At 37.5% G+C, this 22,637-nt stretch overlaps 1 protein-coding gene across 2 annotated transcripts; it reads right to left on the reverse strand.

Annotated features, from left to right (window-relative positions):
- Nucleotides 1-24: 24 nt before the first annotated feature.
- phrf1 (PHD and ring finger domains 1) lies at nt 25-22,329 on the reverse strand. 2 transcript variants are annotated; one of them, XM_058766828.1, is made up of 18 exons: nt 22,086-22,241; nt 21,280-21,423; nt 20,647-20,772; nt 19,918-20,105; nt 19,592-19,675; nt 16,704-16,834; nt 14,690-14,781; nt 13,510-13,667; nt 11,124-11,256; nt 9,264-9,376; nt 8,853-9,046; nt 8,624-8,746; nt 8,324-8,469; nt 4,189-7,146; nt 3,489-3,559; nt 2,189-2,314; nt 1,966-2,094; nt 25-1,733 (listed from the first exon to the last, which is right to left on the reverse strand). In XM_058766828.1, exons 2-18 carry the CDS (start codon nt 21,371-21,373, stop codon nt 1,575-1,577), a joined length of 5,025 nt encoding a protein of 1,674 aa, XP_058622811.1. In that variant the 5' UTR covers nt 21,374-21,423; nt 22,086-22,241; the 3' UTR covers nt 25-1,574. The 2 variants fall into 2 exon arrangements, with proteins under 2 accessions (XP_058622811.1, XP_058622812.1); XM_058766829.1 differs by lacking the exons at nt 25-1,733; nt 1,966-2,094; nt 2,189-2,314 and adding an exon at nt 2,331-3,390 and having other exon boundaries at nt 22,086-22,329.
- Nucleotides 22,330-22,637: the final 308 nt, after the last annotated feature.

Raw genomic sequence — 22,637 nt, forward strand, 5'->3', positions numbered from 1 at the left:
ATTTTGTTATTAATATACTATGTCATGCTTTTAAATACACACACACACACACACAGACACACTTGTGTATTTAAATTTCAAGACGGTGAATGAAATACAATTACACAGCACATTTCATTAATAAACATTTTCAAAATTCCTGCTAACTAAACATTATTTCCATTTTTGGACCGGAACACAAACATACCCCCTTAGGAAACATGCCAAAGGATTTTTTTATTTATTTTTTTTATTAAATAAAGTGTTTATTAAAATTATTTACAAAGACAGCAATATGGATGCCTCAAATCACATCACAAACTATGTATTCTGTGACTGCTTGGATTCATACGATAAAGATCACTCAGGTTAAGAGATCAGAATAATCTCTCTCAAGTCAGGAAATGAATCAACTCTCAGATCATAACTTGATGTGATCGGCCACAGGAAAAGAGGCCAGACGTTCTGCACGCCTCACCGTGAGATGCAACTCAAATCACATGATCAATTCAAGTCTTACAAACATTTCTCAAGCAATTAAAATGACAATTAGTGAAAATGGTTCACAAAAAACCTTTTGAAATCCACTTTTAGCTATCAACTTTTCTAATTAATACTTTTAATTGAAACTTTAGAAGTGCATAAAGAAATGGTTCATTATTGTATAGGCTGAATGTCATTTGTAAGCATGTCATCCACAAACAGAAAACAAAAAAACAATGGCAATCAGGAAAAACAACTGGCAAACATTCAGCTGGCAGCTTTTAAAATGAAAACGGTCACATTTCAACTGAACAGAAAGTGTAAATTACATCCGTTCACGTGTGTCATGAGAGAACATTATCTCTATTTATAACAAAAGCATTTCAATGAGGGTGAGGTCCATTGCAAGTTTTCCTGTTTTACCTATATTAGTACACGGAAAGATTTTAAAGAACCAAATTAATTCCAGAGTCTCATAAAGACTGGATAACAGAATGATATTTTAATTCAAATAAATACTCTGAGAGATCACAGAACGTCCCAAAGGATCTTCTGCACCTGGTTCCTCAACATAATGCTTAAATTCTCATTAACCACAAAACAATTACTATGCTCTCCAGTGTCAATTATTCATGGTGGAACGACAGGTTCAAGAGTATTGTGTGTGTGTACGCGACGTATACATGCACACAAATGTGTGTCTGACAATACGAGAGCCTGTCTGACAACTTCAACTTCCTGTTGGATCATCAGCTTAAAATAGCATAGTATTTCAACACCATCAAGAGGGTGCTGTCTTGCACAATGGCAAACGTAAAGATTTCCAACCCTTTCTGTATCTGGACACTTCCAGATGATCTTTACATTCAAAAGAAAACATACAAATATTCAAAAAGGTTCATTTGATAACTGATGACAAGATGTTGAGCCCTTAAGAGTTTTTTTTTTTTTTGTCATTATAGAAATGCACAGATTTTAAAAAAACATCCAAATCTACTGTTGATCATACTATTGTATATCTATATCTATCTCTCTCTCTCTCTATATATATATATATATATATATATATATAAAGATACCATCTGAAAAGCATGTAGCTGTTACCCTCGGCCTCACGTTGGAGTTTGGGAGTCTTTCGGGACATCTGCGTGTTGGATTTGCCCAGTTTCCTCTTTCTTGTGTTTTCTTGCATGTTTATACTTATCCACATAGGCTTTGACCAGGTTGGCTACTTTCACCGGGTTAATCTCCCCGCTCTTGCTATGACACACCTTGTGAATGAGACAAAGATGATATGGATGGGGTCATTTTCACAAACCAACATGATAATGACTTCTTCATTCACTTAAGAAATGGGCCATTGGAGTGGAGGGAAACAAAATAGCATTTGCATTTGCATATGTGCTCGTCACAGGTGTTTACTTCGGTTGTAACACGCCTTACAGGGAAGTGGATATGGAAAAAACAACCACAAAAGAAAACATCCAAACGTCAGGCAATTACCTTCTGAACGGCTTTGCGCAAAATCTCCTTGTACTCTTCCTTCGTGATGTCTCTTTTCTGGTAGAAGGGTTTTATGGCCAGTTTGACCTCCTCTATTGCTCGCTCTTGCATATGAAGTTTCTTCATGTACTACAGAAAGACAAACAATGTTTACAAATTCATGACATCAAGACAATGCAATAAAAAATGAGATAGTGATATGATGTAACCGTGCTCTGGTCACCTTCTCTTTCTGATTGGGGTCATGTACAACGTCTTTTTGGGATTTTGGTTTGATGGATTCATCTTGGGGAGGCAGGCTGGAGACCGATGTCATGAGTTTTGGTTCAGCCTGAGATGAAGCTTTATCCTTTAATATGAAATAATATGGTAGTACTGAAGGACCCATAACAGCACTCCAACTGCCTCAGATAATGAGACATCTCACAAGTCTTTTGAACAGTTAATGGGAATTTTCAACTTCCCATGCTCTGGGATTTCCCTTTGCTTAAGGGAATGTGAAATAGTAATTTATCAAGCACAGATTTGTTGCACCGGAATGATTTTTTACTTTTGTTTTACTTCATTATATTATGTAGCTGATGATTGCAAAATAACACAGAAACAATCAGTGACAACTGCTGGAAATAAACATGACATCAAAACCCTCATAAATCATGATAAACTTGTTTGTGTCAGGGACACTCCTTGTGAAAGGAGGATGCAATTTCCAAGAGTAATGTTAAATTTCATTTCTTCTGAAGTGAAACCTTATATGGCTGCTTTCAGTTTCGATCACATGGGTACAATAGAAATTGCATCAGCATTATTTTCACCTCCTTGAGAGAGCAAGCTGCAAATTATGAATGCAAATAGGGACACAATGACACCCTCTGGTTGCTCGAAGCAACTACATATGACGGACAATAATTATGATATGCACTGCTATCCAAAATCTTTTCTATTAAGAGTGGAGAAATTTCAAATGACAGACTCATTTTTGTGTTATTAAAATTCAAAAGCTTGTTCATGAGGCTAAATTTATGTAACCCAAATAATTTTTTTTTTCAGTTAGAAAGTGTTATGAAAATTCTGCTATTATTTACTATAATGGGGTATACGTTGAATGTCAGCATCTAGAAAACAGGTCTCATCACATTCGCTTGGTGGAGAAATTGTTAACAACAGTATGAACTGATGGTGATATGGAATTTTAAGATAATCAGCTAACTTAGCAAATTTTTTTTTTATTGTTGGCGTTTTAATTTTAATATTCCAAATGCAAGTGAAAAGAAAAAAAAACCGAAAACGTTTTAGATATCTATCTGTTTATGTGTTGATGGACATTGGTGATCATCTTCGGTATCTCCTTTTTTTAAAAACACACAATCAAAGTCAATGTGGTTTACACTGGACATCAACCGTCTTCAAAATATCTGCTGTCTTCTGAAGAATAAAGTCATGCAAGAGTGAACCTCAAGTTAAGAAAAATCAAAGTTAAGAAAATTGACTGTTAAATGGGGGGAAATCTAAAGACACTGTACCTGATTTTGCGGGGTTGTAGCAAACCTTCGCGACCCTTCTTGCTTGAGTTTTAATTTGAAGAGAGCAAGTTCTAAAAAGGCATGGGAAAACATTCAGAATATTTTAACTAGTTTTCAAAAACATTTTAGTTTTATGTTACCTAAATGCTTCACACTAAATCTGCTGTGACTGCAACTATTGAGATAATGACTAAATGACTTCAGAGTTCATTACAGACCAGGGGTGTCCAATCCTTCTCCTGAAGGGCCACTGACTCGCAGAATTCAGGTCCAACCCCAATTAAACACACCTGAACCAGCATTAAACGTCAAATGCTGGGTCTTATTTCGAAGGCTGAATTTGTTGAATTTGGAGACTAAACTTCCCAGACAATTGTGTTGGGTTAAGCTGGAGCTTAGTTAAGGGTGTCCTAACCTGTTCCTGGAGGGCCACTGTCCTACAACCCTAATTTAACACACCTGAACCAGCTGATCAAGGTCCTCAGATTCACAAGAGACTTTCAGGCAAGTGTGTTGGATCTGGTTGGAGCTGAACTGTGCAGGACATTGGTCCTCCAGGAGCAGGATTGGACACCCCTGGTCTGTAATGACCTGCTGTAATCCAACTATTGAAACCATCTAAAATTCAGACTTGGTGTGAATAGGGAGCAAAACAAAATGGGTCAAGTCAAGAAGTTGCAGCGAAAAAATGTTTACTCACTGCTTAATTTCTCAGAGTGGGGTTCTACTGGTTCCTGCAAATTCCAGGTAACTCGTTTTCCCTGCGATTTAGACTTCGCACCAGGCGTAACCGTTTCGGTAGTTTGTTTATTCTCTGCTGAAGCCTCTGGGACGGCAGACTTGGGGTCGACAGCTTCTGTTGAGTCGGCCAAAGAGCTCTCACTCATTTCCTTCTTAATGAAGTCTAAATTATCAATCAAGTAATCAACACTGATATCTTCATCGGAGGAAACAACAGGTTCTTGTTTTATTGGTGGGTCTGGCGGCTGAAGAGGTGACATCTCCATGTCCTCCTCAAAAGGTGGCGATTGATAAGACTCAGTGGGTTCCTTTTTACAGTTCACTGCATCTATGTCAGGCGTATCCAAATTGATGACAAGAGGGTTGTCACTGCAGCTTGGTGAATCTTCTTCATCAGGCCATATTTTTTCAATTTTTATCGTTTTTGGCTCAACAACCATTTCTTGCCCTTTCATCTCATCCTGTAAGCTAGCATGGCTCTTCTCTAAATCAGCACTGCCTGATATAATTTCATTAACATTTGGTGATCCAGTGCAGAAGATGTCTAAAAATGCCACCTCTTCTTTCTCCATTTCTTTAACGCCATCTAATTCTCCACACAAGTTGAGACAGACTTCCTCCTCCTTTTTGATGTCTTTCAACTCCTTGACAGAACCAGTGGGCCAAGGTTCCTCCTGTTTAATTTCATTAGGCTTAAGCAGCTCAAGTGAAACATCATCCTTGCTTTCTTGATGTGTTCTGGTTGGGTCATCATGTCTTGATGACCCAAGTCCATGAGCCGTGATCTCAACTTTAACTGATGGTAATGCAACAGTTGTCTCACACTCGTATGGTCTTGTATCTCTCTCTGTCTTCACAGGTGTTGTAATCTTGTTTGCACGAAGAGCAGGCTCATGTAATTGAGTGGACATGGGCTCTGTAGACTTATGGGAGCTCCTTTCTGTACGCCGAGAGATCTCGAATCGATCCTCCCGCCGTTTACGCTCCCTAGATGTTGATCTTGACTTCTGCCTCTTTAGTCTATTCTCACCCTGATCCTTTGATGTTCTCCTCCTTTCTCTGGATCTTGATCTAGAAAACGAACGAGATTGGGAGCGCCTTCTTTCTTTTGACCTCTTCCTATGTCTTTCTCTCCCTCGGTTGTCATTCCTCTCACAACTCGCTCTTCTCCTGCTCGTCTTCCTTTCTCTACTGCTGGAACTCGAGGAACACCTCCGGTCTCTTGATCGCGGACGTCGCCTCTCTTTCGATTTTGAACGGGATCTCCGCCGATCCCTTGACCTTGAGCGTGACCTCCTCTTTTCTTTTAACTTTGAGTGTTTCTTTTTATGGGAGTCTTTAGATGAAAGGCTTTGCGAGTTTGATGGTGACCGCTTCCTATCCTTGGACTGGGCCTTCTGAGGTCTTTCCTCCTTGTCCTTAGCTGTGTTAGAAGAATTAAAAGCACCACTGACTGAAGGCAGCTCTTTACACACCCCATTTCCTTTAGAAGCTCGTTGTAGATTGGCTAGAGACTCTTCTAGTGACTTTGATTGGGGCCTGATGGATGGAGGTCCAGTCTCAGGTTCAGACTTCACCTCCACCTTAACATTTTTTTCACTGCATGACGAGCTTGATCTGGAGTGCTCTTCAGTTTTCTGAAAAGGGCTTCCTGAAGTACCACCACTCCCAGTATCCACGCCTGCTTCGCATCTAGTAGAATCCAAAGCAGGACCTCCTGAGGGAGATGGACTATGCATTGTGTCTGAATGATGTGGAGATTCTTTGCACGGTCTGTCCCACAAAGATTCTGGCTCCGGTTTAACTTCTGCACACATTTCTAAGCCTCTCTCTGTATCCGAGTGTACATCCAGAGGCTCAGATTTGACTGGATGACAGGCATCCTCATTGGCTCCAATTGGCACCCGAGGTGCAGTATGTTGGACGTCAACATCAGGACCCTCATTTTCTGATTCATTATCAGAGGAATCAGAGCCCGTAGGGTTAAAGGGATCATAGACTTCACTCTTCTCCTCTTTGGCTTTTGCTCTTAAAGACAACAGCATCTGTTTACTTTTATTATTCCTCTTTATTGATTCCTCATCACCTTCAGGCAGAGTCCCTCCTGATGCAGGAAGTCGCCGAGCTTGCCAGGGGTTTCCGCTAGCGTTTATACGGAAACTGACGGAAGAGGAGGAGGGGCGTGAGTTTGAAGAGGCACTAAAAGATGATGTAGTAGAGGTGAAAGAGCTAGAAAATGAAGATGAAGCACCAGTTCTGTCTGCTCTTTGCCTCTGAGCATCCACCGTCCTGTTTTGCTGACTTGCACCTGTACCTTGTTGGTCAACGGTACGTTCCCTACCTGTATTGCCTGCTAAGCTGTTCGCCGAAGACCCAGGCAAAGTACTGCTACTGCTGCCATTGCTACTATTTGCACTGGAGGTACTGTCCCTTTTAATTTTTGGTATTCTTGGCAATACAGAAACATCCACCCATACAGGCTTGGGAGGGGGCTTTTTGACAGGTGGTTGTCGGACAGGACCATCCTTGTCTTGATGGGGAGAGTCAGAAGGGCCATTTGGCACCCTTGAGAGGGGTTGACTTCTAATCCCATTGGTGCTCAAGTGGCTATTCCCAGGTCGAGGTGGGTTTAGGGTGATAGGCCTATGAGGAGCTCCCGGATGCAACTGGGGATGTCCCAAGGGAGACGGGTGAGAGTGAGGAAGATGAGGGGAGTGTATGGATGGAAGTGTGGGATTCTGTGGTGTAGAACAGGACCCAGGAGAACTGTGTGCTGGTGGGGGCCTCCTCAGTGGGCTGGAGGAAGGACCAGCCCCTCCAGAGGGTTGAACGAGACTTGTTTCTGAGTTTGGTGTGTCTCCTGTTTCCCCTGAGCTTGAACCTCTAGGGGTAGTGTTTATTGGCAAGGACAGGGACACTGAAAGGAACAAAGAAACATTTTCTTTGTAAAAGGATGACAAACATGCAACATCAAGTTCCTATTGCTAAAACCATCAAAACAGATGCATTTAGGAAGAACACAGAGGTTTGGCTTGTGTGTGTGGCTGCAAATATAAAAAAAAAAAAACATTTCAGAACATTTCAGTTGTGTTGCTGTTTATGGAGTGTCAGATAGCTCTCCGATTTCATCAAAAACATCTTAATGTGTGTTCGGAAGATGAATGAAGGTCTTACGGGTTTGAAACGACATGAGGGTGAGTAATTAATGACAGAATATTCATTTTGGGGTGAACTATCCCTTTAATACTATTTTTAAGAAATTTTCAATGATAAAATGTGTCTCTTTTAATTACAAGTAGTAAAACAATGCAGTTGTATTTTGAAATATTTTAACTAATCTAGGGCTGTAACTAATGATTATTTTGGTAATCAAGTATTCTACTGATTATTTTGACAATTGAGTAATCTGATATTTTTTAGTAACACAAATAGCTCTGAGTGAAAACCAGGCTTTAGTATGACTATTTATATATAAACTAACGATGAGGCAATAATAATTGTCTCAAATAAAATATCAAAACCAAGTAATTACATGGTTTTATTGAACAACACTGTTAAAATACATAATGTAATATGCTTATACATAATTTGAACATAACCAACTTAAGTACATTATGTATTATAACAAATACCTGCAGAGCGCGCCAATGGCCTGGTGACATTTCACTTGTGATTAAATGAAGTCCATTAATCCATTAAATTTTAATATTTGGCCATATGCAGCTTTTTCAATGTGTCGCACACTTCTCCATTCATCAGGGCTGCGACTCTGCAATTGGATACCATTATACGCATTTCGTGTTTATTAGAGCAAACAATTCTGATTGGCTAGTAATGTTAGTTTGGTTGAGAGTGAAAGCTGTGCTCCTCTCATACCATTGGTAGGCGAACTCGTGGACTCAAGTGATATCAACAAGTTTTTTTTAAATGTAGGATTATTTTTTTTCCCGCAGCCAAACATTGCACGCTGGAGATTCGGCACGGTGCCGTAGAACTTTAAGCCCTGTGTATAGCATTCAACCCTAACTGAGGAAAAAAACTCTTGCTTACCAGTAGCAAAGAGTTGATATAAAAATCTCCAAAGCATGACTTACCGGGTTTGGTTGCTTTCAGAGAACCGTCTCTGTTGATGACCACATCTGAACTGTCCATGAGGAGCATGCTTTGACCACTGAGGATGCTGCCCAGCAGATCTGGTACAGGGCCTTCCTCTGCCACCTGTGGGACACTCACACCTCGCCTGGAAACCAGCACACAAATAGGATCACCAAACCAAAACTCAAACTTATTTTCGTTGAGATTTTCATCACCTTTAAGTAGAAATTATCTGTTTCCTCCATCATGACCATAAAGAGCAACCCCCCCTCCCCCCTCCTCCCTCCTCTAGTAGATACCTGGAGAGTCCGGCAGATATGGGTCTAGCCACAGGCTGATGGGATCGCAAGGCAGAACGGGACAGGCCACGGCGTTTAGCATCCAGATCAGAGGTTGGCGTTGGAACTTGAATCTCATCCTCCCTAAAAAGATAAATCCAAAAACTAAGTTAACCACTCACTTCTTAAAAATAGTTTACAAATATAAATTGTTAATGAGAATACCATCATTGTACGATTAAAACTTCACCTATCATCAAAGGGGTCCAGGTCAAAGGGATCTCCATACACAGAGAGGGAGGCTGCGCCGATTTCTGCACGCATACTTCCTAAACTGTACTCTGAAGGCCGATAAACTGAAGGAATTATGGAGCCAGACATGGGCTTCTTAATGCCTAAACTCCGTGCAATACGACCTCTGGAATTGTTTTCCTTCTTTAGGACCTGAAAGGGAAAAAAGATAGAAAACACACTTTTATGACACAGACATATAACTACAAACTTTCATGTTCTCTTGCATGGAGAAGGTAAAGCAATACTTTCAATCAGCAAAACATTTATATAAGAGCTTTCAACAATGGGGTAGAAAACCACAGGCTACAGAAACATCAATAAAACATCAATTCAAATTGTTGTGGTTATACATCTGCAGAGAGCTCACCAGTTTTCTTCTTGATTTTGACTTCCTCACTTTGCGTTTCCGTCTCTTGACTCCCATGTTTGTTTTCCCCCCTGAGGTTGCTGAGAATTTGCTTTTGGTTTTCCTTCTTTTAACTGCATGAACAAGTAAGAGAATCCAATTCAGATCAGACAGAAACAACAGACCGAACCACACCCAACTGAACAGCCAGGTTAATGAAATCTAAAACTGATTACACCTGGTTTTATGATCCATCATCTCAGGTTACCCAATCAGGCGAAACGGTTAGTAGGCAGTAGGCAGTTAGTTTATACTTTTAATCAGCAAGGACACATTAAACTGATCATAAGTGACAGTAAAAACATTTGTAATGTTACAAAAAAACTATATTTCAAATAGGGGTGTCAACGTTAACGCGTTAACGCATGCGATTAATCAAAAAATAATAATTAACGCAGATTAATTGTTTGATAAGGTTTGACCCCAACTTCTTCCCGTCATCGCAGCGCGGAAGGATATCTATCATTGTGTGATGAGGATACAGCACCAGTGTTGCCAGGGTAACGGCACAAGAGCTATTTTGAAAATACAGCCGTGGGAAAAATTACAGAGCCGTGGGTTGCGGTTTATTGGGCAACTTTTATAATGTACCGCAGCCGCCCAAAGTCTATATAGACAAATAAAAATTAAAATAGATCCTTTTACTAATGTATATTATACTTGGAATGTATACCTGGCAACTTAAGAATGGAGAGGCGGTTGTAACATCACAAACAACGTGAGTTTCAGCCACAGCATACATGTTAAGGCTTTTACACAGCAGAAATAAACATGACAACAGCCACTATACATTATATAAGATAATAAACACACGATTACAATAGATATGGTCTGTATGTGATTTTCTTGAGTTGAATGTGTGCATCTGAAATGCTAATTTGTGTAACGATATAAAAGGCTATAAATAGCATATTTTAACAACAGTAAACGACCAAATTCCACATGTGATCGTAAAAGGAAGTTATTACAAACACTCGATGGTGGTTTGAAGTGAGTTCTGAGTAAAAGTGTACTATTAATCTCATAAACTGTCTTATGTAGCTTGATGCTAATGTTAGCTCTAATGCAGCTGCAGAACAGGTCCAATTCTTCTTCATAATGCATTTTGTTATAATACTTCACGTAAGGTCGCAAGAAAATGTTTTGTTGTATTTATTTAGAAATACTTTTGATTACAGTTGGGTAAATGTATACTGGGATTGAAGCGATGTGGCTTGGTAAATGTTTTATTGCCAGTATAAAGGCTGATAATGGCTGAATAAAAACAAAAGAATAATGATAAAAGAATAATAAGGATTATGTCTCATACCTGGCTGAAATGTGAAAGGTTCTGTTTCCTTAAACTAGTTTGTCATGCATTTCTTTTTCAACACATTTACAGGTAAAACCTAGTATTTTAAATTTGCGATTAATCATAATTTAAAAAAAAAATTTAATCGATTGACAGCACTAATTTCAAATAAATGCTGTTCTTTTGAACTTTCTATTCATCAAAGAATATCAAGGGGGGGAAAAAATCAGTTTCCACAAACATATGAAGCAGCACAATTGTTTTCAACATTGATAATCAGAAATGTTTCTTGAGCAGCAAATCAGCATATTAGAATGATTTCTGAAGGATCATGTGACACTGAAAGACTGCTGAAAATTCAGCTTTGATCACAGCAATAAATTACATTTTACAATATATTAAAACAGAAAATAGTTCTTCGAAATTATAGTAATATTACACAATATATTTTGATCCAATTAAAAACCATTTAAAACCCCCATACGTTCAGACCATGTGTGATAAGATCAGCCAAAACAAATCTGTCTCACCTGTCCTCCTCCTCCGGCGGGATTTGGAGCGAGGGGTCAAGTCTCGCACATAAACGGCCGTGTTGAGTCCGGCCACTACTGCATTGATGGTCTCATCCAACCACGTGGACTGCATCATATATCTGGGAGTGAGCTAAAACACAATACATGGGTTAAAGCAAAAACAAATCTGGGGGCGGGCAACTTAAACATTTGAAAGCATACTATGGCATAGTTATTGCTTTCCTTATTCAAACTGATTTTTTTTCGTGAATATATGGTTGACCCCAAGAATGAAAGCTGTATCATACACTTGGAAAATTATGAGCTGTACCACCGCTTATCGACACTAGGGGTGTGACAAAACACTTGAGACAAAATACAGATACTTGGTTCACTAGAATGTGACAATATTTTAATACTATTTTTAAGAAATTTTCAATAAAATATTTGTCTTCTAATTACAAAAAGTCAAACAACGCAGTTGTAATTTGAAATATTTTAACTAATCTAGGGCTGTAACTAATGATTATTTTGACAATTGAGTAATCTGATATTTTTAGTAACACAAACAGGCCTAAGTGAAAACCAGGCTTTAGTATGACTATTTACTATTTATATATAAACTAACTATGAGGCAATAATAATTGGCTCAAATAAAATATCAAAACCAAGTAACTGCATGGTTTTATTAAACAACACTGTTAAAATACATAATGCAATATGCCTATACATTATGAACATAACCAACTTAAATAGCCTACATTATGTATTATAACAAACACCTGCAGAGAGCGCCAACGGCCTGGTGACGATTCACTTTACAGCGTGATTAAATTATAATTAAATCCATTAAATTTTAATATTTGGCCACATGCAAACTAAGAAACTTTTATTTTGAAATCGCGATGTACAATAAATGGCATATTTAGAAATAGGTTGATGTATTCTCCTGTGTTGGCAAAGGTTTATAAATTATTTAAGTTACAAATCTAGTGAGATAATGCACACTGTTTTCCCAGATGAACATTAACTCAAATTCACAGCATATGCAGAGGAAGAGTTTAGCCCCTTTCACACACACAGTCTTTACTGGTAAATTACTGGCAAGTTACCATTAGAGATCATGTGAGAACAGAACCTTTTCAAAAATCCCGGTAAATTTGTTCTGGCAATCATATCGTTCTTATGGAGATGACATGATTACTCTGAGCTATTAACAAAGCTCCGCTGCTTTCTAGTGTTTCCATGTTTTTTACAGTCTATGGTAAATATGTGCTAGATGGACATCTTTGATCATTGCGCCTCGCAGCTTTTTTCAACGTGTCGCGCTTCTCCATTCATCAGGCCTGCGGCTCTGCTAACGTACTGGATACGCGTCTCGTGTTTATAAGAGCAAACAATTCTGATTGGCTAGTAATGTTAGTTTGGTTGAGAGTGAAAGCTGTGCTCCTCTCATACCATTGGTAGGTGAACTCATGGACTCGAAGGTGATATCAACAAGTTCTTTTTTAATGTAGGACTTTTTTTTTTTTTTTTTTCCCAGCCAAACGCTGCACGCCAGAGATCCGGCACGGTGCCGGAGAACTTTAAGCCCTGCACAATACCACACAAAATCAAAACACACATTAGCTCATATCTAAAGCAGTACTGCACAAAACATTCCCAAAGTTCACTCACTAAGCCCAAGTATGAGCAAAAGTATAGTTCCCTGCACACTGAAGGTCCTTGCACATTGAGTCTGAATTCTGAAATTTTTGTATGCGTTTTGTAATTTTTTTCATATTCGTCATCCTTTCCATCAAAATGCTTGCTACAGATGCGAAAACACAAAAAAATCTAACCTGATCCGAATTTTTTTATGATGGACGAAAGTTTCGGAGGCAGTGTAAACGTGATTGACACAACGTAAGGTGGTATTTATTTTTTACCGTGCGAAAATTTTGAACTCAAGTGTGCAATGACCTTAAGTCCGAAATTTTCGTATGCATTTTTTCTGTATTTTTTTTTTTTTCGTATTCGTCATCCTTTCCTATCAAAATGCTTGCTACGGATGCAAAAATGCAGGAAATCTAACCTGATCCAAATCTTTTTTTACAACGGACAAAATTTTCAGAGGCAGTGTGTAAACGTGATTGACAACACGAGGTCGTATTTATTTTTTTAACGTGCAACAATTTTGGATGAGATTTCGGACTCAGTGTGCAAAAAGACCTTAACAGTTACAATATTTATGTTCATACTTGTTCTAGCATTTAGTTATCCCATTTACTTGTATTTGAACAAAAACATTGGTTAGACCGGATTCATCATCTCAGTGACACACCAATATCAGCCCAGCAGCACATCAGTCAAGACACTGTTACACACTTGTGATTAGACAGCAAAGCGAAAGCATCATGCAAACCTGCGCTGCAGTGCGTGCCTGTGTGATGCGGCGTCTGTTGACGTTGGCCCGAACTCGTTCGCTGTGCTGGGTGCGTGCGATGGCACGGGTGGGTCTGGACCGGGGACGGCTGGTGGTGGGGAGAGAGCTGCTCTCGTCCTCACTGATTTGTTCAGAACCTAAAACAAGATATAAGCAGGAAAAACATGGTTATTAGAACAGTACATAATAGGGCTGTCAAAATGGCTGAAAAACTAAATTAGAATTTTGTACTTAAATAGCTTATTATCAATATTCGAATTATGTTCGAATTTAAGGGGCATAATTTCAGTTAGGGGGAAAAAAAGCTTTTGGCTTCTCTCCTTAGGTCACAAGAGGGCACATCGAGCAAAATATTACTAATGCACGTTTATTCGCAAAAAGGGGCATTGCCCCCTCAGTTTTCTTAATGAACTTATTTAAACTGTTAATGGATAATTAATTGGAGGAGCATGGGCGCACCGTCTGCAGAGCACATAAAGTTGTGTTCGATTTGAGCAGATCAATCAGCGTCTGACTTGAAGCAGTGTAGCTAGCCTATCAAAGTAGGCTACCGCAAGAGCGATTCGCCAGCAGATGCGGGTTCGTGGTTCGAAATAATGTTTATAAACCAAATATAATTAATTAAGTTGCATGCATGTATGTATGTATAGTTTAATACAAAGGACCGAAAGCCAATCACAAAGAGTAATTTTTTCATTTAAAAACATGAGATGAAGTGGGATGGAAAAAAAAACGCCATGAAGTCAAGACATTTGTTTATTTATTTATTTTTTTAATTTAACTTACATTAACTTTACATAGATTTCTAAACATGCGGCTCTCTTGTGCGACACGCGAGTTCAACGGTGATAGATGCCCCTATAGAAAATGCGATAAATATGCGTTCTGTGCTAACAGCTTGGTTTCAGTTTTGCCGTTTCGCATTGATGTTCTCATTTGTTCAATATTTTGAATGAGCAGCGCCACATCTAGTGGGTTCAGATGGACAGGCTAACAAAAACATTAAAATGACACCTACATCGTCATCACATCTTGTTATATACACTGATGAAGCTGCCTGACGCACACCTAAAATTCGAAATTCTAATTTTTATTTGACAGCCCGTTATTACATTAACAGTCGTTAATGTAATGAATGGTTTGAGAAATGAAAGATGACCTGATGTGCGGTTGTTGGCGATGCACTCTGGGCAGAACCATTCCTCTACAGGTACAGCGTCTAACGGCGGTGTGAGGCATTCCATGTGGTACCTGCCATTACAAAAAACACAGAATGAAATATAATCAGGAGTGCACATAACGGTACGCAGGTGCGCATGAGTGACCAAAATAAAAAATGCGCTGTGTAAATAAGTTCAGACCGCTCATTTGCGCACCGACATGGTTGACAGCTGTTAATGCACACTTAACATTTTAGATCAACAAACTGTAATATTGTATGATACTGTATAGATTTCTATTTGAATTGAAAGTGTAAATCTAGGCTATCCGCTGACGTTTTCAAAACACAATGCAAAACAGTGACATTTCATTCACTGATGCTCTTCAATCAGCAGCGCTAAACCCGGCAGTGCATATACTTACTTGCCAGCAACCCGCCAAAATAAACGCTTGCTGATCTTAAGTTTGAAAATGATGAATTCATAAAAAAGCAAATATTAGCATTTTATTTTTAAGTTTACAATAGACTAATTGTATTTTTATTTAATATTCACTTTTAATTTAAAATATAATAGTATTATCACACTTTATTATTTTTATTTAAAAAAAAAAAAAAAAAAGTGCAATAATATTATCATCACTATTATTAATTCATTTTCTATAGTTATATTTATTGGGTCACACTAAGTGCAGTGTGAGGACCAAACCAAATCTCCAGGTGCTCTTATGAGAACCAGGCTGAAAAAGTTATGCGCACCCATGTATGCATATATAATGCTTAAGTACACAAAATGATTGCAGAGGTCCAGCATACATTACCAGAAGATTGAGTTACAACATTTTCATTAAGAACTTTAATGTCAATAAAAAAGAAAACACACTCTTCTTGATCTTACTGCTGACACATAGAAAACAGATTTTAATGATCAACTATTGTGAAAATTCCTGAAAACTGACATCTCTATTCTAAATTATAATTCTCTAATCGATACTATATCTTTCAATTCAATGTCTATTAAAGTTAGTCAGTGTCCAAATCGTCGCTGAAGTACCACAAATAGGCAGTTCACACCTGATACCTGTTATTTTTCCCAGCACTGGTTAAAATGGACTAATTATAGTAATTTGCGATCACTAGACAGAGTAATTATTTAATCATTTTATGTAGATTACTGAGGTCAGTAATCTACATAAAATGACTCCATTTGTATTATATATATATATATATATATATATATATATATAAATAATAGATTTAAAGCTCCTACACTCATGTCATGGGTTTTGAACAAGGCCGAATGGAGGATTGGCTTTATTAGCTACCAAAAACCAATTGAAGCAATTTTTTACTCAATAGGAAACCTTTCTAAGCACACATACACACTAAATATGGCTCAACTGTGTTGCACTTCGACCATTATGACAATTCTTGGCAAGACAACTCCTGTACTAACAGATCCAAGTCAATGTTACTGACCTGATGCTAACGTCAAGTTAACATCAAGCTAGCTAATAAAAACACTCAACCAGCTTCATTTAAACTATACACACTCCAGGAAAGTTAAGTGGATTCAAAATACAAAAAAAGTTCAATGCAAAACTCCAAAAGACATTTTATTTTGGGAAATTGAACCTTAAGCACTTGCATTAAAACTAATCTGTTAGCTGCATTTATTATCCATAGTCTAAATTGAACCCATCAGCTATTTTTTTTATTTTTTTTTTTATATTTCATATCCAGTCCAATTTTAAATGACCTACATGTCTCATCTTTATGAAATCACTAATGAACTACCCCATAAGGTACCCAAACTTTCCAGCAGAGTTTGGCTCCTCAGTCCAGACCCAATTAAACACACCTGAACCAGCTAATCAATGTTTTTAGGCTCACTAGAAGCCTCCAGGCAGGTATGCTGGAGCTGAACTCTGCAGGAAGACCCTCCAGGAGCAGGACTGGACATCACTGATTCTGAGTTTCTGTCGTATTTGAGTGTTTGTCATACACTTCTTACCCAGCGTCACATCCATCGCACAGCAGGAGACGATCTTCACGGTCTCGACCCCCGCAAACCTCACAGCTGGTCTGATCCAAGTCCAAATCCACCTGCTCCTCCCCAGGTTTTACAGGTTTCTTCACTGCAATCTAAGCAAACACAAAGCTGATATTAAGGTGCGTTCAATGTGTCCTTCAAGGAATATATATATATATATATATATATATATATATATATATATATATATATATATATATATATATATATATATATATATATATATATATATATATATATTCATTCATGCTCTGCCAGTGGGAGGCGCTTTTAGAGCGTGGAGACAGCGGTTTCCCCGGTAACGCTGTACACAAAGCAGAGCTCCGCTCACAAACGCTGCTTTATCAGACATTACATGCAAGATGAAATGAAAATGTCAACCAAAATTTTCTTTAGACAGTCGGTTTCCTTCAGAAATACAGTGAAATAAAAACACTCGCACCGGGTTTCGATTTTGAAACGTGCAGTGCTCATATTTATTCAACGAAGTCAAAGCATTTTGAAAAAATCTATTTGTGGCGGTCAGTTTTGATATTGTGGTGGGCCGCCACAAATAAATCAATATATGGGAAACACTGTATATACATACAGGTGCATCTCAATAAATTAGAATGTCGTGGAAAAGTTCATTTATTTCAGTAATTCAACTCGAATTGTGAAACTCGTGAATTAAATAAATTCAATGCACACAGACTGGAGTAGTTTAAGTCTTTGGTTCTTTTATTTAGGGCTGCACGGTTATGACAAAAATCATAATTGTCGATTATTCCCTTGAGATTGTAATTGCGATTATTAATAGCGATTATTTTGAATAGATTTATGCCATTGTTTGAAGCTGCATACCATATTTTTATATAAAATATACTTTTATTGCTTTTCTATAGCATTGAGCCTCAAATGTCAACTATACATTGGTTTTATTTCTTCTTTAAACAAAAAAAAGGTAAAATTCGTAAATTTCATTTACAATTAAACAGACAAAATTTCAAATTACAGTAACATTTTACAGTACAATTTATATTATCAGGGCTCCAGACTAACATTCGAGAGCAGTGGCACCAGCACCTGATTTGGTACCATTGTGAAAACTGTAACAGCCTCATCTTTTATACATAACCAAAAGTACAGCACCTCATTACCATGGTAAAAAAGTAGTCTAACTATATGGTTTCTATGGTGTTTGCATTGAAAAACAGTAGCCTAAAGTTCAAACGAGTACTGCTATTTTGTTCCGCTTTTGACATGTTTGGCGTTTAACAATGCACAACAGCGTGACAACGACTATCAGTTAGACTATCAGTTTTGGCTCACATTTAACAAAAACCCACCAATTCACTATCTCAACAAATTAGAATATGGTGACATGCAAATCAGCTAATCAACTCAAAACACCTGCAAAGGTTTCCTGAGCCTTCAAAATGGTCTCTCAGTTTGGTTCACTAGGCTACACAATCAATTAATTACTCAATTTAGATATTTAGTTGTTGATGCAATGTATAAGTAAGTGACAAATGTTTTTCAGCTATGAATAGGCTTGTTTGAGTCACGCCTCGCCTGAAGAGTAGGCGGCTGCAGTGAGGGGAGGAGTGAAATAAGCGCAGTCAAGACGGACAGTTCTGCCCTCTCGAAGTGGAACAGATACCTACGAGATCAAAGGCGGATATCGCATTATTCTCACTCATATGCTGTGCTGCTGATAAACATGATATAATTTCAGTTCTGTTGCTTTTATATGAATATAAATGTGATGAACAAGACACACAAAGTGCTTGCTATTTAAATCCATACATAAGGCGTATTTATCATCCATTTTTATTTTAATTCAAACATGAATTTTAGATTTGTATAGAAAATATGACAACAATCACATATCTCACACAGAGATCGCACTGTCATAGTGTTTGGGAATATTCATGCACAATTTAAATACATAATCACATGAAATCAGATTAAAAAAAATAAAACATTTTAGAAGCATCACGGTTGTCTGAACCAATGAGCATTAAGCTGTGTCGTCAGTCAGTCGTTTCCCATCATGCTTTTGATCAGCGCAGTCGGTGGAGAGCAACTGCGCACGACTGATCAATCCGACACAGCCGCCTCACCGTCGCGAGAGCTTTTTGGCACACGTCAGCATGACATCAGAGCAAGGCGGACTTAACTCGGACACTTTTCTAACCGGCATGCACCTCGCGGTGATCGGTTCTGCGCAGGTTTTGCTCATCTCAAACAAGCCTAATGTATTCACATTCAGGTGTAATTATTTGTGTTTATTGTTCACAATATATTTCTTTTGTTTTGTTTAGACTACTCCAGTGTTATGTTTCCGACTTGTATGTGTGACATTACAGGATGTCATGTGCATCAGGTGTGTTTTTGCTTTTTACATTTTTTAAAATTAATTTATTAAAGGTGATATAAAAAATTGTGGTGATTTATTATAATTTATAAAAATATTTTATCGTAATTGCAACACTTTTTATAGTAGATTTAAAATAGTAATTTCATACATTTCAATAAATGTATTGTCAACTAAGGTATGTTTTCTCACTGAGATGCACCAATCACGTAAACTTGAGTTTTTCCACTCTTTTTTTAATTATGATATTGCGTTGTTCATGTATGTTCAACTCTTAAATGCAGTCTTTTACAATTATCTTTTAAAAGGCTCAAATTCTTAAGAGTATATATTTCGCACCACAGCTATAACAATAACGACACACAGGAACAATATCATTAGAAAAACATAGTAACAGCCAATAGTTATTATATAGTTATTGTTCTTGGTGTGAACAAACCCTTTTATGTGCAACAACAATCCTGATGTAAGGATGCTTAATGTGACTCACTGTTTTTTGAACTTTCCCGCCGTAGCACTTTCTCAGGAGAATGTTATTGAAGACTATTCGGTCCACAGGACAAGAGTTGGCATTCTGAAAAAAAAAAAAAAAAATGACATTAATGTTCATGAACCAGTGCTACAGATAACTAACTAAAACCATCATTTAAAAAGAATTACTAAATAAAATAAAACATTTTTATCAACACTATCGCATCAGTTACCTGTAGCTGCATATTATGAAAAATACTGAATATCTGTATAGAATCAATGACCAAATATGGACAAGAACTTCATGCATGAGTGATGTAAATGGATGAAGCCCATCAGTCTTACATTTGACCACTCGAGGATGCAGTCCAGACAGAAGTAGTGCTCGCAGGACTCCGGCGTGGCCACGGGCTGCTCGTGGAATGAGTTCAGGCAGATGGGGCATTTCTCCGAGTCCTCGTCTGAGCTCAGACCCGCTGCATCCACAGCAGCACTCCCTACAGCTCCTTCCAGCACCTTCCCAGAGTCCTCATCTGAAGATACACACACAACAACAGTGTTTTCCCTCCCATGATTGTTTGAGGATGGTGTGATCAGTGTAACGATATGCATATTTTTGGGCAAATGCAAACACACCACTCCTAACGATTAATGTGCCACATGATCGGTTATCTGTTGGAAAACACTTTTATACAACTGAGATAATATTGTATTCATGTGGTTAGACATGCATTTTAGTATTTATTTTCATAATAAAATATTAAAGATGAAAACATCTTAAAAAATAATGATGTGAACATAAATCATTTATTTTAAACGCTGCAATATTGCATAAAAACACATGAACTGTCAGTTTAGATTTTATCGTGAGCTTAACATTTAGCGGTGATAAAAGGCCTTAAGAAGATAATTAATATTAAGATATTATTATTCTGGCAGTCGTTTAAATCATTAAATAGATCATACAAAAGGTGGCTTTAAAAGTCAAAAAAAATTTTAAATGTTCATGTAATCAACTAAAATTGAAAACAATAAAGATGTAAATAAAAAAGTCATGTTGAAGTTAAATCTTACCTTCACTTTCATCCTCATCTTCTTCCTCCTCCTCCTCTCCATCAAGGACTTCCTCTTGCTCGTCATCATCTTCCTCGCTGCCTGTGTCTCCTTCCTCTGATTCCCCCTCATCTGCGGAGTTGTCCTCTGAATTTCAGTGACATGCAGGAAGAGAAGTCATTAAAAATACAACAGAAAACAAAATAAAAATATGTATTTATGCAATCCTGACTACATAATATCTGATACACAGATCAGCATAAACCCTGTATCAATGTTTTAAAAAGTTAAAGTTTAGCAAGTAAAAATTGCACAAACATCCATCTTCACCTTGTGATTTATATATATATATTTTTGCTGTGAAATCTTTACTGATTTTTATCAAATAAATGTAGCAATAACTCTGATATTGTATCATATTATATGAGCCATAAAAGCTTTATGTATCAAATATGATACAAGAACACATACAAACTTTCTTTTAGATTTTTATTTTTTTTTTTAAACGTTTGTCTTAATAAACTGTTCAATTTCATAAAAATAATATTTTTCTGAGTATTATTTCATGTATCAGGCTTTCCAGGATGGATAGAGATGATTTAGGGCATACAACACTTCCTGTGTTGCTCCATTTATTGATGTGAGATTACAAACCGTCATCAGAGATGATGGACATGGCAGGTCTTTTTCCTTTTCCGTGGGAGATGTTCCTGTTGATCAGCTCATCCTGGCTGTCCTCCTCATCCATGGTTCTGCTCTGCTCTGATCTGATCTAGATATCTCTCAGCACTGAACAACCTGTAGGGCACAAAAATGCATTATACAATGTCAGCATCCACTCCAAATGTGACCAACATTTAAATACAATATCTAACAGCATAAATACAGCAGAATAACCTAATAATCTTTATCTTTCATAGATATAATACAGCAAAACACCTGCTACATCAAATAGCCAAATTCGAATAGACACACCATCACAAACTAATGCCTTAGATCATTTTTTACGTTAAAATGTCTTCATAAATGTCTTAATTTTGTACAGTTTGATACAAATGTCTCAATGCACATAACTCTCAGTGCTTTATTTATACGAAACAATGTTACTGACTTGATGCTAACGGCTAACACCAAGCCAGCTAATAAAAACACCGACATGCTTCATTTAAACTACACACTCCAGGAAGGCTATAATGAGGTGGATTGCAAACATGAAAAATAATCATTGCAAAAAGCCAAAAGTCGTTTTATTTTGTAAAACTGAGCCTTGAACACTTGTACTAAAGCTAGGGCTAAAGCTAACACGCTATCTGTGTTTCTTGCCCTTAGTCTAAATTTAACTCAACAGCTATTTTTGTTCAATTTCATATCCAGGCCGTATAAAACAGCTTTTAAAGGCGGTAATTGTCTCATTTATTGAAATCATCGGGGAGGTTATAGTTTTGAGCATCTGTACCTACCCTGTAAGGTTGTGTAAGACATTATTTGTGTTTTGAAGTCCACACGGCGTTTGTCTTTGACGCTGCCGGCTGGAGAAATTACGAATCCTACTATGGGAAGGATTCGCTCATGAATATTAATGAGGTGACGGGAGCTCCGCCCAATAGGCTTTCTACGATTGGCCGAAAGTGGGCGGTGGTCAACTGACAGATTTCACAATGAATCCTACTTAGGTAAAGGTTTGGGCTTATGAATATTAATTAGCAAGGTTACCAAGCAAATTTAGCATGACTAGATTAATATTCATGAACTAAACGTTCAGTGCTGCAAACACAGCCCTGTCGACCATTCTTCAGGTATTCTGTTTACATTTTAGTCTTTTTTTTTTTTTTCATTTCTTTTTTTTTTTTTGCTTAATTCACCAGCATTCACGATGATTACATAAAGCATTGTTTGTATATTTACTCTATATTGTTTTTCGCCTGCTGGTCAACATGCATTTTCTAAATTGACTGGTAAATTCTGATAAGATTGTTGTCCCTATTAAATTATTAATTCATTTTAGTCATTTG

This window comes from Onychostoma macrolepis, chromosome 25 (genome assembly GCF_012432095.1).
Source record: "Onychostoma macrolepis isolate SWU-2019 chromosome 25, ASM1243209v1, whole genome shotgun sequence".
Lineage (NCBI taxonomy): Eukaryota > Metazoa > Chordata > Actinopteri > Cypriniformes > Cyprinidae > Onychostoma > Onychostoma macrolepis.

Excerpts from the sequence above, each read along its gene's own strand:
- phrf1 (XM_058766828.1), bottom strand. The coding sequence starts at position 21,373 with ATGGATGAGGAGGACAGCCAGGATGAGCTGATCAACAGGAACATCTCC. Across the intron at positions 16,835-19,591 it reads GCGGGAAAGTTCAAAAAACA|ATTGCAGTGAAGAAACCTGT; the intron begins GTGAGTCACATT and ends GTGTTTGCTTAG. Across the intron at positions 8,470-8,623 it reads ATATCTGCCGGACTCTCCAG|GCGAGGTGTGAGTGTCCCAC; the intron begins GTATCTACTAGA and ends GCTGGTTTCCAG.